At 62.4% G+C, this 17,412-nt stretch overlaps 1 protein-coding gene across 1 annotated transcript in view; it reads right to left on the reverse strand.

The window, feature by feature from the left end:
* Nucleotides 1–17,412, reverse strand: part of LOC122545370 (rho guanine nucleotide exchange factor 2-like) — a 164,874-nt gene that overhangs the window by 49,422 nt on the left and 98,040 nt on the right. Inside the window, exons 9-11 of the mRNA XM_087985118.1 lie at nucleotides 7,914–8,039; nucleotides 3,983–4,100; nucleotides 919–1,167 (exon numbers count right to left, since the gene is read on the reverse strand). Of these exons, the coding sequence (XP_087841244.1) occupies nucleotides 919–1,167; nucleotides 3,983–4,100; nucleotides 7,914–8,039 (493 nt within the window). The remainder of the gene's footprint in view (nucleotides 1–918; nucleotides 1,168–3,982; nucleotides 4,101–7,913; nucleotides 8,040–17,412) is intronic.

Genomic DNA, 17,412 nt, shown 5'->3' on the forward strand with positions numbered 1-17,412 from the left:
TGTACAGATATCTCCCTGAGAGAGAGAGAGGGGACTGAGAGACACCAGTCAGTGTACAGATATCTCCCTGAGAGAGAGAGGGGGCACTGAGAGACACCAGTCAGTGTACAGATATCTCCCTGAGAGAGAGAGGACTGAGAGACACCAGTCAGTGTACAGATATCTCCCTGAGAGAGAGAGAGGGGACTGAGAGACACCAGTCAGTGTACAGATATCTCCCTGAGAGAGAGAGAGGGGACTGAGAGACACCAGTCAGTGTACAGATATCTCCCTGAGAGAGAGAGAGGGGACTGAGAGACACCAGTCAGTGTACAGATATCTCCCTGAGAGAGAGAGAGGGGACTGAGAGACACCAGTCAGTGTACAGATATCTTCCTGAGAGAGAGGGGACTGAGAGACACCAGTCAGTGTACAGATATCTCCCTGAGAGAGAGGGGGGACTGAGAGACACCAGTCAGTGTACAGATATCTCCCTGAGAGAGAGAGAGGGGACTGAGAGACACCAGTCAGTGTACAGATATCTTCCTGAGAGAGAGGGGACTGAGAGACACCAGTCAGTGTACAGATATCTCCCTGAGAGAGAGAGAGGGGACTGAGAGACACCAGTCAGTGTACAGATATCTCCCTGAGAGAGAGAGAGGGGACTGAGAGACACCAGTCAGTGTACAGATATCTCCCTGAGAGAGAGAGGGGGGACTGAGAGACACCAGTCAGTGTACAGATATCTCCCTGAGAGAGAGAGAGGGGACTGAGAGACACCAGTCAGTGTACAGATCCTGTTCCACACCTCTGGGATCTTTCTGTTTATTAACCAATCGATCGGACCGTATGGGAGTTGGTGCCCCAGAGCTCCGTGCGCTCCCTGCCTCACAAGCGTCCGTGTGGCCTAGTCTCTGCAGTCGGTTAGCCTCGCCTTACCTTTGAACCTTCCTGTCGCGGTCTTCCACAGGAGGAAACCGTCGTGTACCAGTTTCCTTCGGATCATGTCCTCTCTCCGGAAGGTTCTGCCGCTGTGCATGGGAGCGACTGCCTTGGGGTCCATGCGGTTGTACACGTCCTGCAGCCTGTATCTCTTCTCACAGTCATGAACGTCCTGGTCTACGGCCGAGATCAGGTCCTTCAGCAAGGCCAGGGAGTTGGTCAGGTCCTTGCGGTCCTCTTCATTGCCTGCACAATTATGCCACAGTCTCGGCTTCAGTCCCCGTAGCTAAAGGTGGGCCCGGGCCACACACCCCACTCCACCCCCAGGCCCCGGGGCCCAGCTCCTGACCTTAAACCGCAGCAAACCTATCTCCGTTTCATCGACCTCTGGGGTTCACTAGGTCAAAGATCCGCCAATCAAAGCAACTCGACTGCGGGATGTGCTCCAATCCAGAGAGTGGGCCTAACTCCGACCCTGACCCTGGGGACTAACTCCGACCCTGACCCTGGGGCCTAACTCCGATCCTGACCCCAGCCCTAACTCAGACCCTGATCCTGGGGCCTAACTCCGACCCTGACCCTGGGGCCTAACTCCGACCCTGACCCTTGTGCCTAACTCCGACCCTGACCCTGGGGCCTAACTCAGACCCTGACCCCAGCCCTAACTCAGACCCTGACCCCGGGGCCTCACTCAGACCCTGACCCTGGGGCCTAACTCTGACCCTGATCCTGTGGCCTCACTCAGACCCTGACCCTGGGGCCTAACTCCGACCCTGATCCTGTGGCCTAACTCCGACCCTGACCCTGGGGCCTAACTCCGACCCTGATCCTGACACCAGTCTTAACTCAGACCCTGACCCTGGGGCCTCACTCAGACCCTGATCCTGGGGCCTAACTCAGACTCTGACCCTGGGGCCTAACTCTGAACCTGACTCTGGGGCCTAACTCAGACCCTGACCCCAGCCCTAACTCAGACCCTGACCCCGGGGCCTCACTCAGACCCTGACCTTGGGGCCTAACTCAGACTCTGACCCTGGGGCCTAACTCTGAACCTGACTCTGGGGCCTAACTCAGACCCTGACCCCAGCCCTAACTCAGACCCTGACCCCGGGGCCTCACTCAGACCCTGACCCTGGGGCCTAACTCTGACCCTGACCCCGGGGCCTCACTCAGCCCCTGATCCTGGGGCCTAACTCCGACCCTGATCCTGGGGCCTAACTCAGACCCTGACCCCAGCCCTAACTCAGACCCTGACCCCGGGGCCTCACTCAGACCCTGACCCTGGGGCCTAACTCTGACCCTGATCCTGTGGCCTCACTCAGACCCTGACCCTGGGGCCTAACTCCGACCCTGATCCTGTGGCCTAACTCCGACCCTGACCCTGGGGCCTAACTCCGACCCTGATCCTGACACCAGTCTTAACTCAGACCCTGACCCTGGGGCCTCACTCAGACCCTGATCCTGGGGCCTAACTCAGACTCTGACCCTGGGGCCTAACTCTGAACCTGACTCTGGGGCCTAACTCAGACCCTGACCCCAGCCCTAACTCAGACCCTGACCCCGGGGCCTCACTCAGACCCTGACCTTGGGGCCTAACTCAGACTCTGACCCTGGGGCCTAACTCTGAACCTGACTCTGGGGCCTAACTCAGACCCTGACCCCAGCCCTAACTCAGACCCTGACCCCGGGGCCTCACTCAGACCCTGACCCTGGGGCCTAACTCTGACCCTGATCCTGTGGCCTCACTCAGACCCTGACCCTGGGGCCTAACTCTGACCCTGATCCTGTGGCCTAACTCCAACCCTGACCCTGGGGCCTAACTCCGACCCTGATCCTGACACCAGTCTTAACTCAGACCCTGACCCTGGGGCCTCACTCGGACCCTGATCCTGGGGCCTAACTCAGACCCTGACCCTGGGGCCTCACTCAGCCCCTGATCCTGGGGCCTAACTCAGACCCTGACCCCAGCCCTAACTCAGACCCTGACCCCGGGGCCTCACTCAGACCCTGACCCTGGGGCCTAACTCTGACCCTGATCCTGTGGCCTCACTCAGACCCTGACCCTGGGGCCTAACTCCGACCCTGATCCTGTGGCCTAACTCCGACCCTGACCCTGGGGCCTAACTCCGACCCTGATCCTGACACCAGTCTTAACTCAGACCCTGACCCTGGGGCCTCACTCAGACCCTGACCCTGGGGCCTAACTCCGACCCTGATCCTGTGGCCTAACTCCAACCCTGACCCTGGGGCCTAACTCCGACCCTGATCCTGACACCAGTCTTAACTCAGACTCTGACCCTGGGGCCTAACTCTGAACCTGACCCCAGCCCTAACTCAGACCCTGACCCTGGGGCCTCACTCAGACCCTGATCCTGGGGCCTAACTCAGACTCTGACCCTGGGGCCTAACTCTGAACCTGACTCTGGGGCCTAACTCAGACTCTGACCCCAGCCCTAACTCAGACCCTGACCCCGGGGCCTCACTCAGACCCTGACCCTGGGGCCTAACTCAGACCCTGACCCCAGCCCTAACTCAAACCCTGATCCTGGGGCCTAACTCAGACCCTGACCCCTGCCCTAATTCAGGCTCTGACCCCATGGCCTAACTCTGACCCTGACCTCAAGGCTTAACTCAGATGCTGACCCCAGCGTCTAATGCCAACCCTGATCCTGGGGCCTAACTCCGACCCTGACCCCTGGGCCTTGCTCAAACCCGGATCCTGGGCTTAACTCAGACCCTGACCCCGAGGACTAACTCAGACTCTGATCCGGGGGCCTAACACAGACCCTGAGCCCCGGGCCCGTCTGACACCCTGACACCGGGGCCTAACTCAGACTCTGACCCCGGGGCCTAACGCAGACCCTGACTCCAGGCCTAATTCTGGGGCCCAACTCTGACCATGAGCCCCAGCATTGATGTGACCCTGACCCCGGGCCCAGCCTAGACCTTGGGGCCTGGGGCCTGTCTCCAGGTGGTGGTTAGACAATGTGCCCTTCCCCTGAGCCCGGCCTTCGGGAGGCTCTGTTGTTCCTCCGTTGGCAGGCCTCAGGTCGATTCCTACCTTTGGTGTTTTGTAGAATCCGATCGAGGAGGACAGGGTACTTTGTGATTCTCTGTGTGACCAGCAAGATACATTCCTGGATCCCATATCTCCTCAGCACGGAGTTCCTCATCATTCGCTACAAACACACAGGAGGCCACAGGTCAGGACAGAGACAGCACGGGGTTAGATACAGAGTAAAGCTCCCTCTACACTGTCCCCCCCCCATCCCAGGGACAGGGACAGCACGGGGTTAGATACACAGTAAAGCTCCCTCTACACTGTCCCCCCCCCATCCCAGGGACAGGGACAGCACGGGGTTAGATACAGAGTAAAGCTCCCTCTACACTGCCCCCCCCCATCCCAGGGACAGGAACAGCACGGGGTTAGATACAGAGTAAAGCTCCCTCTACACTGTTCCCCCCCCCATCCCAGGGACAGAGACAGCACGGGGTTAGATACAGAGTAAAGCTCCCTCTACACTGTCCCCCCATCCCAGGGACAGGAACAGCACGGGGTTAGATACAGAGTAAAGCTCTCTCTACACTGTCTACCCCATCCCAGGAACAGGAATAGCATGGGGTTAGATACAGAGTAAAGCTCCCTCTACACTGTCCTCTCATCCCAGTGACAGGGACAGCATGGGGTTAGATACAGAGTAAAGCTCTCTCTACACTGTCCCCTCATCCCAGTGACAGGGACAGCATGGGGTTAGATACAGAGAAAAGCTCCCTCTACACTGTCCCCCCCCATCCCAGTGACAGGGACAGCTCGGGGTTAGATACAGAGTAAAGCTCTCTCTACACTGTCCTCCATCCCACGGACAGGGACAGCATGGGGTTAGATACAGAGTAAAGCTCCCTCTACACTGTCCCCCCCCATCCCAGGGACAGGGACAGTACGGGGTTAGATACAGAGTAAAGCTCCCTCTACACTGTCCCCCTCCATCCCAGGACAGGGACAGCACGGGGTTAGATACAGAGTAAAGCTCCCTCTACACTGTCCCCCCCCATCCCAGGGACAGGGACAGTACGGGGTTAGATACAGAGTAAAGCTCCTTCTACACTGTCCTCCATCCCAGGGACAGGGACAGCACGGGGTTAGATACAGAGTAAAGCTCCCTCTACACTGTTCCCCATCAAACGAGGGAGGGAGCAAGGATGCGGTGTGAGGGGGGCATGGGATTTCGATAATGGGGGAATGGAAATCCGCCACTCTTACCCTCAACCGGTTATGGGGGGTGAGGGTGAGGGGAAGGGTCCTGAGGTCAGCCCGTTATGGAGGAGGGTGAGGGTGAGGGTCCTGAGGTCAGCCCGTTATGGGGGAGGGGGAGGGGGAGGGTCCTGAGGTCAGCCCGTTATGGGGAGAAGGAGGTTGAGGGTCCGGAGGTCAGCCCGTTATGGAGGAGGGGGAGGGTTTGGGGTCAGGGTTTGGGGTCAGGGTTCGGGTCGGGGTTTGGTGTCAGGGTTCGGGTCAGGGTTCAGGTCAGGTTTCAGGGTCAGGGTTAGGGGTCAGGGTTCGGATCGGGGTTTGGGGTCGGGTTTGGGGTCAGGTTTCGGGGTCAGGGTTCAGGGCGGGGTTCGGGGTCGGGGTTCGGGGTCAGGGTTCGGGGTGGGGTTTGGGGTCAGGGTGTGGGGTCAGTGTTTGGGGTCAGGGTTTGGGGTCAGGGTTTGTGTGGAGGTTTGGGGTCAGTGTTTGGGGTCAGGGTTCGGGGTCAGGGTTCGTGTCAGGTTTTGGGGTCAGGGTTCGGGGTCAGGGTTCGTGTCAGGGTTTGGGGTCCGGGTTCGGGGTCAGGGTTCGGGCTCAGGGTTTGGTGTCGGGGATTGGGGTCAGGGTTCGGGGTCAGGGTTTGGGGTCGGGGTTCGGGGTCAGGGTTCGGGGTCGGGGTTTGGGGTCAGGGGTCGGGGTTTGGGGTCAGTGTTCGGGGTCAGGGTTCGGGGTTCGGGGTCAGTGTTCGGGGTCAGGGTTTGGGGTCGGGGTTCGGGGTCAGGGTTCGGGGTCGGGGTTTGGGGTCAGGGTTCGGGGTCGGGGTTTGGGGTCAGTGTTCGGGGTCAGGGGTCAGTGTTCGGGGTCAGGGTTCGTGTCTGGGTTTGGGGTCAGGGTTCGGGGTCAGGGTTCTTGTCGGGGTTTGTGGTTAGTGTTTGGGGTCAGTGTTTGGGGTCAGTGTTCGGGGTCAGGGTTCGGGGTCAGGGTTTGGGGTCAGGGTTCGGGGTCAGGGTTCGGGGTCAGGTTTTGGGGTCGGGGTTTGGGGTCAGTGTTCGGGGTCAGGGTTCGTGTCAGGGTTTGGGGTCAGGGTTCGTGTCAGGGTTTGGGGTCAGGGTTCGGGGTCAGGGTTTGGGGTCAGGGTTCGTGTCGGGGTTTGGGGTCGGTGCTTGGGGTAAGGGTTCGGGGTCAGGGTTCATGTTGGGATTTGGGGTCAGGGTTCGGGGTCAGGGTTTGGGGTCAGGGTTCGTGTCAGGGTTTGGGGTCAGGGTTCACGATCAGTGTTCGGGGTCAGTGTTTGGAGTCAGGCGTCGGGGTCAGGGTTCGGGCTCAGGGTTTGGGGTCGGGGTTTGGGGTCGGGGTCGGGGTTTGGGGTCAGTGTTCGGGGTCAGGGTTCGAAGTCGGGGTTCGGGGTCAGTGTTCGGGGTCAGGGTTTGGGGTCGGGGTTCGGGGTCAGGGTTCGGGGTCGGGGTTTGGGGTCAGGGTTCGGGGTCGGGGTTTGGGGTCAGTGTTCGGGGTCAGGGTTCGGGGTCAGGGTTCGGGGTCAGGGGTCAGTGTTCGGGGTCAGGGTTCGTGTCTGGGTTTGGGGTCAGTGTTTGGGGTCAGGGTTCTTGTCGGGGTTTGTGGTTAGTGTTTGGGGTCAGTGTTCGGGGTCAGTGTTCGGGGTCAGTGTTCGGGGTCAGGGTTCGGGGTCAGGGTTTGGGGTCAGGGTTCGGGGTCAGGGTTCGGGGTCAGGTTTTGGGGTCGGGGTTTGGAGTCAGTGTTCGGGGTCAGGGTTCGTGTCAGGGTTTGGGGTCAGGGTTCGTGTCAGGGTTCGGGGTCAGGGTTCATGTTGGGATTTGGGGTCAGGGTTCGGGGTCAGGGTTTGGGGTCAGGGTTCGTGTCAGGGTTTGGGGTCAGGGTTCACGATCAGTGTTCGGGGTCAGGGTTTGGGGTCAGTGTTTGGAGTCAGGCGTCGGGGTCAGGGTTCGTGTCGGGGTTTGGGGTCAGTGTTTGGGGTCAGTGTTTGGGGTCAGTGTTTGGGGTCAGTGTTCGGGGTCAGGGTTCGGGGTCAGGGTTCGTGTCAGGTTTTGGGGTCAGGGTTCGGGGTCAGGGTTCGTGTCAGGGTTCGGGGTCAGGGTTCGTGTCAGGGTTTGTGGTCAGGGTTTGGGGTCAGGGTTCGGGGTCAGGTTTCGGGGTCAGGGTTCGGGGTTGGAGTTCGGGGTCAGGGTTGGGGTTTGGGGTCAGAATTCGGGGTCAGGGTTTGGGGTCGGGGTTCGGGGTCAGTGTTCGGGGTCAGTGTTCGGGATCGGGGTTTGGGGTCAGAGTTCGGGGTTGGGGTTCGTGGTCAGGGTTCGGGGTCGGGGTTTGGGGTCAGTGTTCGGGGTCAGGATTCGGGGTCAGGGTCCGGGTTCGGGGTTTGGGGTCAGGGTTCGGGGTCGGGGTTCGGGGTTGTGGTTCGGGGTCGGGGTTTGGGGTCAGGGTTCGTGTTGGGATTTGGGGTCAGGGTTTGGGGTCAGTGTTTGGGGTCAGTGTTCGGGGTCGGGGTTCAGTGTCGGGGTCAGGGGTCAGGTTTTGGGGTCAGGGTTCGGGGTCGGGGTTTGGGGTCAGTGTTCGGGGTCAGTGTTCGGGGTCGGGGTTCAGTGTCGGGGTCAGGGGTCAGGTTTTGGGGTCAGGGTTCGGGGTCGGGGTTTGGGGTCAGTGTTCGGGGTCGGGGTCAGGGGTCAGGGTTAGCGGTTGGTGGACGGGGAGCAGGGGACAGGTAACTCACCCGCACAAACTGCTGGAAGCGCTTCTCGCGGGTGAACAGCTCCTTGTAGAGCTTCACCGCCTTCGTGTGACGGCTACAGAACTCCGCGTAGGCCCGTCTCATCAAATCAGCGCTCTGACCTGAGAACTGCCAACGGCAGGGGGAGAGAGAGAGAGACAGGGGGAGTGAGTGAGGGAGAGACAGAGAGAGGGGGGGAGAGAGGGAGAGGGGAGTGAGTGAGGGAGGGAGAGAGAGGGGGGGAGAGAGAGAGGGGGAGTGAGTGAGGGAGGGACAGAGAGAGGGGGGGAGAGAGAGGGGGAGTGAGTGAGGGAGGGACAGAGAGAGGGGGAGTGAGTGAGGGAGGGACAGAGAGAGGGGGAGTGAGTGAGGGAGGGACAGAGAGAGGGCGGGAGAGAGGGAGAGGGGAGTGAGTGAGGGAGGGAGAGAGAGGGGGAGAGAGAGAGAGGGGAGTGAGTGAGGGAGGGACAGAGAGAGGGGGGGAGAGAGGGAGAGGGGAGTGAGTGAGGGAGGGACAGAGAGAGGGGGAGAGAGAGAGGGGGAGTGAGTGAGGGAGGGACAGAGAGAGGGGGGGAGAGAGGGAGAGGGGAGTGAGTGAGGGAGGGACAGAGAGAGGGCGGGAGAGAGGGAGAGGGGAGTGAGTGAGGGAGGGAGAGAGAGGGGGAGAGAGAGAGGGGGAGTGAGTGAGGGAGGGACAGAGAGAGGGGGGGAGAGAGGGAGAGGGGAGTGAGTGAGGGAGGGACAGAGAGAGGGGGGGAGAGAGGGAGAGGGGAGTGAGTGAGGGAGGGACAGAGAGAGGGGGAGAGAGAGAGGGGAGTGAGTGAGGGAGGGACAGAGAGAGGGGGGGAGAGAGGGAGAGGGGAGTGAGTGAGGGAGGGAGAGAGAGGGGGGGAGAGAGAGAGGGGGAGTGAGTGAGGGAGGGACAGAGAGAGGGGGGGAGAGAGGGAGAGGGGAGTGAGTGAGGGAGGGACAGAGAGAGGGGGAGAGAGAGAGGGGGAGTGAGTGAGGGAGGGACAGAGAGAGGGGGGGAGAGAGGGAGAGGGGAGTGAGTGAGGGAGGGACAGAGAGAGGGGGGGAGAGAGGGAGAGGGGAGTGAGTGAGGGAGGGACAGAGAGAGGGGGGGGAGAGAGACGGGGGAGTGAGTGAGGGAGAGACAGAGAGGGGGGGGAGTGAGAGGGGGAGGGACAGAGAGAGGGGGGGAGTGAGTGAGGGACAGAGAGAGGGGGGGAGAGAGGGAAGGGGGAGTGAGTGAGGGACAGAGAGAGGGGAGAGAGAGAGACAGGGGGAGTGAGTGAGGGAGAGACAGAGAGGGGGGGGAGTGAGAGGGGGAGGGACAGAGAGAGGGGGGGAGTGAGTGAGGGACAGAGAGAGGGGGGGAGAGAGGGAAGGGGGAGTGAGTGAGTGAGGGACAGAGAGGGAGGGAGAGAGAGAGAGGGGAGTGAGTGAGGAACAGAGAGAGGGGGGAGAGAGGGAGAGGGGGAGTGAGTGAGGGAGGGACAGAGAGGGGGAGAGAGAGAGACAGGGGAGTGAGTGAGGAACAGAGAGAGGGGGGAGAGAGGGAGAGGGGGAGTGAGTGAGGGAGGGACAGAGGGGGGGAGAGAGAGAGAGGGGGGGTGAGTGAGGGAGGGACAGAGAGGGAGGGAGAGAGAGAGAGGGGAGTGAGTGAGGAACAGAGAGAGGGGGGAGAGAGGGAGAGGGGGAGTGAGTGAGGGAGGGACAGAGGGGGGGGAGAGAGAGAGAGGGGGGGTGAGTGAGGGAGGGACAGAGGGGGGGAGAGAGAGAGACAGGGGGAGTGAGTGAGGAACAGAGGGGGGGGGAGAGAGAGACAGGGGGAGTGAGTGAGTGAGGGACAGAGAGGGGGGGAGAGAGAGAGGGGAGTGAGTGAGGAACAGAGAGAGGGGGGAGAGAGGGAGAGGGGGAGTGAGTGAGGGAGGGACAGAGAGAGGGGGGGAGAGAGAGAGAGGGGGGGTGAGTGAGGGAGGGACAGGGGGGGAGAGAGAGAGGGGGAGTGAGTGAGGGAGGGACAGAGAGAGGGGGAGAGAGAGAGGGGGAGTGAGTGAGGGAAGGACAGAGAGAGGGGAGAGAGAGAGAGGGGGGAGTGAGTGAGTGAGGGACAGAGAGAGGGAGAGGGGGAGTGAGTGAGTGAGGGACAGAGAGAGGGACAGAGAGAGGGAGAGGGGGAGTGAGTGAGTGAGGGACAGAGAGAGGGACAGAGAGAGGGAGAGGGGGAGTGAGTGAGTGAGGGACAGAGAGAGAGGGGGGAGAGAGAGGGGGAGTGAGTGAGGGAGGGACAGAGAGAGAGAGGGAGTGAGTGAGGGAGGGAGAGAGAGGGGGAAGAGAGAGAGAGGGAGAGTGAGTGAGGGAGGGACAGAGAGGGGGGGAGAGAGAGGGGGAGTGAGTGAGGGAGGGACAGAGAGAGGGGGGAGAGAGAGAGAGGGGGGGAGAGAGAGAGGGGGGGAGTGAGTGAGGGAGGGACAGAGAGAGGGGGAGAGAGAGAGGGGGGAGTGAGTGAGGGAGGGACAGAGAGAGGGGGGAGAGAGAGAGAGGGGGAGTGAGTGAGGGAGGGACAGAGAGAGGGGGGACAGAGAGAGGGGGGGAGTGAGTGAGGGAGGGACAGAGAGAGGGGGAGAGAGAGAGAGGGGGAGTGAGTGAGGGAGGGACAGAGAGAGGGGGGAGAGAGAGGGGGAGAGAGAGAGAGGGGGAGTGAGTGAGGGAGGGACAGAGAGAGGGGGGAGAGAGAGAGAGGGGGAGTGAGTGAGGGAGGGACAGAGAGAGGGGGGACAGAGACAGAGAGGGGGAGTGAGTGAGGGAGGGACAGAGAGAGGGGGAGTGAGTGAGGGAGGGACAGAGAGAGGGGGAGTGAGTGAGGGAGGGACAGAGAGGGGGGAGAGAGAGAGGGGGAGTGAGTGAGGGAGGGACAGAGAGAGGGGGGAGAGGGAGAGGGGGAGTGAGTGAGGGGGGACAGAGAGAGAGGGGGAGTGAGTGAGGGAGGGACAGAGAGAGAGGGGGGTGTCAGAGAGAGGGGGGGAAAGAGAGAGGGGGGAGTGAGTGAGGGAGGGACAGTGAGAGGGGGGAGAGAGAGAGGGGGGGAGAGAGAGAGGGGGAGTGAGTGAGGGAGGGACAGAGAGAGGGGGGAGAGAGAGAGAGGGGGAGTGAGTGAGGGAGGGACAGAGAGAGGGGGGACAGAGACAGAGAGGGGGAGTGAGTGAGGGAGGGACAGAGAGAGGGGGGACAGAGACAGAGAGGGGGAGTGAGTGAGGGAGGGACAGAGAGAGGGGGAGTGAGTGAGGGGGGGACAGAGAGAGGGGGGGACAGAGACAGAGAGGGGGAGTGAGTGAGGGAGGGACAGAGAGAGGGGGGACAGAGGACAGAGAGGGGGAGTGAGTGAGAGGGGGACAGAGACAGAGAGGGGGAGTGAGTGAGGGAGGGACAGAGAGAGGGGGAGTGAGTGAGAGGGGGACAGAGACAGAGAGGGGGAGTGAGTGAGGGAGGGACAGAGAGAGGGGGAGTGAGTGAGGGAGGACAGAGAGAGGGGGAGTGAGTGAGGGAGGGACAGAGAGAGGGGGAGAGAGAGAGAGGGGGAGTGAGTGAGGGAGGGACAGAGAGAGGGGGGAGAGAGAGAGGGGGAGTGAGTGAGGGAGGGACAGAGAGAGGGGGAGTGAGTGAGGGAGGGACAGAGAGAGGGGGAGTGAGTGAGGGAGGGACAGAGAGAGGGGGAGTGAGTGAGGGAGGGACAGAGAGAGGGGGAGTGAGTGAGGGAGGGACAGAGAGGGGGGAGCGAGAGAGAGGGGGAGTGAGTGAGGGAGGGACAGAGAGAGGGGGGAGAGGGAGAGGGGGAGTGAGTGAGGGGGGGGACAGAGAGAGAGGCGGAGTGAGTGAGGGAGGGACAGAGAGAGAGGGGGTGTCAGAGAGAGGGGGGAAAGAGAGAGGGGGGAGTGAGTGAGGGAGGGACAGTGAGAGGGAGGAGAGGGGGGGGGGGGAGAGAGAGAGGGGGAGTGAGTGAGGGAGGGACAGAGAGAGGGGGGAGAGAGAGAGAGGGGGAGTGAGTGAGGGAGGGACAGAGAGAGGGGGGACAGAGAGGGGGAGTGAGTGAGGGAGGGACAGAGAGAGGGGGGACAGAGACAGAGAGGGGGAGTGAGTGAGGGAGGGACAGAGAGAGGGGGAGTGAGTGAGGGGGGGACAGAGAGAGAGGGGGAGTGAGTGAGGGAGGGACAGAGAGAGAGGGGGTGTCAGAGAGAGGGGGGGAAAGAGAGAGGGGGAGTGAGTGAGGGAGGGACAGTGAGGGGGGGGAGAGAGAGAGAGGGACAGAGAGAGGGTGTCGGGGGGGGAGAGAGAGGGGGAGTGAGTGAGGGACAGAGAGAGAGGGTGTCAGAGAAAGGGGGGAGAGGGAGAGAGAGAGGGGGAGAGTGAGTGAGGGACAGAGAGAAGGGGGAGGGGGTTGGAGAGAGAGAGGGGGGAGTGAGTGAGGGACAGAGAGAGAGAGGGGGAGAGTGAGTGAGGGACAGAGAGAGAGGGTGTCAGGGGGAGAGAGTGAGGGGGAGTGAGTGAGTGAGGGACAGAGAGAGAGGGTGTCGGGGGGTGAGAGAGAGAGAGAGAGGGAGTGAGTGAGGGACAGAGAGGGTGTCGGGGGGGAGAGAGAGAGAGAGGGAGTGAGTGAGGGACAGAGAGAGAGGGTGTCGGGGGGGAGAGAGAGAGAGGGAGTGAGTGAGGGACAGAGAGAGAGAGGGGGAGAGTGAGTGAGGGACAGAGAGAGAGGGTGTCAGGGGGAGAGAGAGAGAGGGAGTGAGTGAGGGACAGAGAGAGAGAGGGGGAGAGTGAGTGAGGGACAGAGAGAGAGGGTGTCAGGGGGAGAGAGTGAGGGGGAGTGAGTGAGGGACAGAGAGAGAGAGAGGGAGTGAGTGAGGGACAGAGAGAGAGAGAGGGAGTGAGTGAGGGACAGAGAGAGAGGGTGTCAGAGAGAGGGGGGAGAGATGGAGAGAGGGGGAGTGAGGGAGGGACAGAGAGAAAGGGTGTCAGAGAGAGGGGAGAGAGAGAGAGAGGGAGTGAGTGAGGGACAGAGAGAGAGGGTGTCAGGGGGGAGAGAGAGAGAGAGGGAGTGAGTGAGGGACAGAGAGAGAGGGTGTCGGGGGGGAGAGAGAGAGAGGGAGTGAGTGAGGACAGAGAGAGAGGGTGTCGGGGGGAGAGAGAGGAGAGGGAGTGAGTGAGGGACAGAGAGAGAGGGTGTCGGGGGGGAGAGAGAGAGGGAGTGAGTGAGGGACAGAGAGAAAGGGTGTCAGAGAGAGGGGGGAGAGAGAGAGAGGGGGAGTGAGGGAGGGACAGAGAGAGAGGGTGTCAGAGAGAGGGGGGAGAGAGAGAGAGGGGGAGTGAGGGACAGAGAGAGAGGGTGTCGGGGGGGAGAGAGAGAGGGGGAGTGAGTGAGGGAGGGACAGAGAGAGAGGGTGTCGGGGAGAGGAGAGAGAGAGAGGGAGTGAGTGAGGGACAGAGAGAAAGGGTGTCGGGGGGAGAGAGAGAGAGGGGGAGTGAGTGAGGGAGGGACAGAGAGAGGGGGGAGAGAGACAGAGAGGGGGAGTGAGGGACAGAGAGAGAGGGTGTCGGGGGTGGAGAGAGAGGGAGTGAGTGAGGGACAGAGAGAGAGGGTGTCGGGGGGGGAGAGAGAGAGAGGGGGAGTGAGGGACAGAGAGAGAGGGTGTCGGGGGGGGAGAGAGAGAGAAGGGGAGTGAGTGAGGGAGGGACAGAGAGAGAGGGTGTCGGGGGGGGAGAGAGAGAGAAGGGGAGTGAGTGAGGGACAGAGAGAGAGGGTGTCGGGGGAGAGAGAGAGAGAGGGAGTGAGTGAGGGACAGAGAAAGGGTGTCAGAGAGAGAGAAAAGGTGTGAGAGTGAGTGAGGGAGTGTGAGGGGGAGTGTGAGGGAGGGTCAGAGTGAGAGACAGAGAGAGAGGGAGGGGGGAAGGAGGTGGACAGGAAGGAGATGGGGCAGGATTAGAGTGAGAGAGAGGGAGAGGTGGGGAGGGAGAGAGGGGGAGGGGGAGACAGGGAGAGGGGTGGACAGAGAGAGGGAGAGGGTGGGGAGGGAGAGAGGGGGAGGGGGAGACGGGGAGAGGGGTGGACAGAGAGAGGGAGAGGGTGGGGAGGGAGAGAGGGGGAGGGGGAGACGGGGAGAGGGGTGGACAGAGAGAGGGAGAGGGTGGGGAGGGAGACAGGGGGAGGGGGAGACGGGGAGAGGGGTGGACAGAGAGAGGGAGAGGGTGGGGAGGGAGACAGGGGGAGGGGGAGACGGGGAGAGGGGTGGACAGAGAGAGGGAGAGGGTGGGGAGGGAGACAGGGGGGGGGAGACGGGGAGAGGGGTGGACAGAGAGAGGGAGAGGGTGGGGAGGGAAAGAGGGGGAGGGGGAGACGGGAAGAGGGGTGGACAGTGAGAGGGAGAGGGTGGGGAGGGAGAAAGGGGGAGGGGGAGACGGGAGAGGGGTGGACAGAGAGAGGGAGAGGGTGGGGAGGGAGACAGGGGGAGGGGGAGACGGGGAGAGGGGTGGACAGAGAGAGGGAGAGGGTGGGGAGGGAGAGAGGGGGAGGGGGAGGGGGAGACGGGGAGAGGGGTGGACAGAGAGAGGGAGAGGGTGGGGAGGGAGACAGGGGGAGGGGGAGACGGGTGGACAGAGAGAGGGAGAGGGTGGGGATGGAGAGAGGGGGAGAGGGGAGACGGGGAGAGGGGTGGACAGAGAGAGGGAGAGGGTGGGGAGGGAGACAGGGGGAGGGGGAGACGGGGTGGACAGAGAGAGGGAGAGGGTGGGGAGGGAGACAGGGGGAGGGGGAGACGGGGAGAGGGGTGGACAGAGAGAGGGAGAGGGTGGGGAGGGAGAGAGGGGGAGGGGGAGACGGGGAGAGGGGTGGACAGAGAGAGGGAGAGGGTGGGGAGGGAGACAGGGGGAGGGGGAGACGGGGAGAGGGGTGGACAGAGAGAGGGAGAGGGTGGGGAGGGAGCGAGGGGGAGGAGGAGACGGGGAGAGGGGTGGACAGAGAGAGGGAGAGGTTGGGGAGGGAGACAGGGGGAGGGGGAGACGGGGAGAGGGGTGGACAGAGAGAGGGAGAGGGTGGGGAGGGAGAGAGGGGGAGGGAGAGAGGGGGAGGGGGAGACGGGGAGAGGGGTGGACAGAGAGAGGGAGAGGGTGGGGAGGGAGACAGGGGGAGGGGGAGACGGGGAGAGGGGTGGACAGAGAGAGGGAGAGGGTGGGGAGGGAGATAGGGGGAGGGGGAGACGGGGAGAGGGGTGGACAGAGAGAGGGAGAGGGTGGGGAGGGAGAGAGGGGGAGGGGGAGACGGGGAGAGGGGTGGACAGAGAGAGGGAGAGGGAGAGAAGAGCAGAAAGGGTTTGGGGTGAAAGGGGAGGAAGGAGAGTGAGGGAGAGGGGGAATGAGGGTGAGGGTGATGGTGAGGGTGGGGGTGGGGGTGAGGGTGAGGGTGAGGGGGTGGGGGTGAGGGCGAGGGTGAGGGTGTGGGTGAGGGTGAGGTGATGGTGAGGGTGGGGGTAAGGGTGGGGGTGAGGGTGAGGTGATGGTGAGGGTGAGGGAGGGGATGAGGGTGAGGGTGTGGGTGAGGGTGAGGGTGGGGGTGAGGGTGGGGTGAGGGCGAGGGTGTGGGTGAGGGTGAGGGTGAGGGTGGGGGTGAGGGTGAGGGTGGGGGTGAGGGTGGGGTGAGGGTGAGGGTGTGGGTGAGGGTGAGGGTGAGGGTGTGGGTGAGGGTGAGGGTGGGGGTGAGGGTGGGGTGAGGGTGAGGGTGGGGGTGAGGGTTGGGGTGAGGGTGAGGGTTGAGAGTGAGCGTGAGCGTGAGGGTGGAGATGAGCGTGGGGGTGAGGGTGAGAGGTGAAGGTGAGGGGTGAGGGTGTGGGTGAGGGTGAGGGTGAGGGTGGGGGTGAGGGTGAGGGTGATTGTGTGGGTGAGGGTGAGAGTGATGGTGAGGGTGAGGGTGAGGGGTGAGGGTGAGGGTTGAGAGTGAGCGTGAGCGTGAGGGTGGAGATGAGGGTGGGGGTGAGGGTGAGAGGTGAAGGTGAGGGGTGGGGGTGAGGGTGAGGGGTGAGGGTGAGTGTGTGGGTGTGGGTGAGGGTGAGGGGTAAGGGTGGGGTTGAGGGTGAGGGTGAGGGTGAGGGTGTGGATGAGGGTGAGGGTGAGGGTGGGGGTGAGGGTGTGGGTGAGGGTGAGGGGTAAGGGTGGGGGTGAGGGTGTGGGTCCACGTGAGGGTGTGAATGAGGGTGAGGGTGGGGAGAGGGTGGGGCTGAGGTTGAGGGTGGGGGTGTGAGGGCGAGGGGTGAGGGTGAGGGGTGAGGGGTGAGGGTGAGGGGTGAATGTGAGGGTGAGGGGTGAGGGTGAGGGTGAGGGGTGTGTGGTGAGGGTGAGGGTGAGGTTGGGGGTGAGGGTGGGGATGGGGGTGAGTGTGAGGATGAGTGTGAGGGTGAGGGGTGAGGGAGAGGGGTGAATGTGAGGGTGAGAGTGAGGAGAGTGTGGTGAGGGTGAGGGTGAGTGTGAGGGGTGAGTGTGAGGGGTGAGTGTGAGGGTGAGGCTGAGTGTGAGGGAGAGTGTGAGGGTGAGGGTGAGTGTGAGGGTGAGTGTGGGTGTGAGGGTGAGTGTGAGTGTGAGGGTGGGGGTGAGTGTGAGTGTGAGGGTAAGGGTGAGTGTGAGTGTGAGTGTGAGGGTGAGGGTGAGTGTGGGGGTGAGGGTGAGTGTGAGGGTGAGTGTGGGGGTGAGTGTGAAGGTGACTGTCAGTGTGAGTGTGAGGGTGAGGGTGAGTGTGAGGGTGGGTGTGAGGGTGGGTGTGAGGGTAAGTGTGAGGGTGAGTGTGAGGGTGAGTGTGAGTGTAAGGGAGAGTGTGAGGGTGGGGGTGAGGGTGAGTGTGAGTGTGAGTGTGGGGGTGAGGGTGAAGGTGAGTGTGAGTGTGAGGGTGAGGTTGAGTGTGAGGGTGAGTGTGAGGCTGAGTGTGGGGGTGTGTGTGTGAGTGTGAGGGTAAGTGTGAGGGTGAGTGTGAGTGTGAGTGTGGGGGTGAGTGTGAGGGTGAGTGTGAGGGTGAGTTTGAGGGTGGGTGTGAGGGTGGGTGTGAGGGTGAGGGTGAGTGTGAGGGTGAGTGTGAATGTAAGGGTGAGTGTGAGGGTGGGGATGAGGGTGAGTGTGAGTGTGGGGGTGAGGGTGAGTGTGAGTATGAGGGTGAGTGTGAGGGTGAGGGTGAGGGTGAAGGTGAGTGTGAATGTGAGTGTGGGGGTGAGGGTGAGTGTGAGTGTGGGGGTGAGTGTGAGTGTGAGGGTGAGTGTGAGGGTGAGTGTGAGTGAGGGGGTGGGGGTGAGTGTGAGGGTGGGGGTGAGTGTGAGTGTGAGGGTGAGTGTGAGGGTGAGTGTGGGGGTGAGTGTGAGTGTGAGGGTGAGTGTGAGTGTGAGGGTGGGGGGGAGTGTGAGAGTGGGGGTGAGTGTGAGTGCAAGGGTGAGTGTGAGGGTGGGGATGAGGGTGAGTTTGAGGGTGGGTGTGA

The sequence above is a fragment of the Chiloscyllium plagiosum genome, unplaced genomic scaffold (assembly GCF_037043375.1).
Source record: "Chiloscyllium plagiosum isolate Xiang-an unplaced genomic scaffold, Cpla_swu_hap1 HiC_scaffold_50, whole genome shotgun sequence".
In the NCBI taxonomy this organism is placed as follows: domain Eukaryota; kingdom Metazoa; phylum Chordata; class Chondrichthyes; order Orectolobiformes; family Hemiscylliidae; genus Chiloscyllium; species Chiloscyllium plagiosum.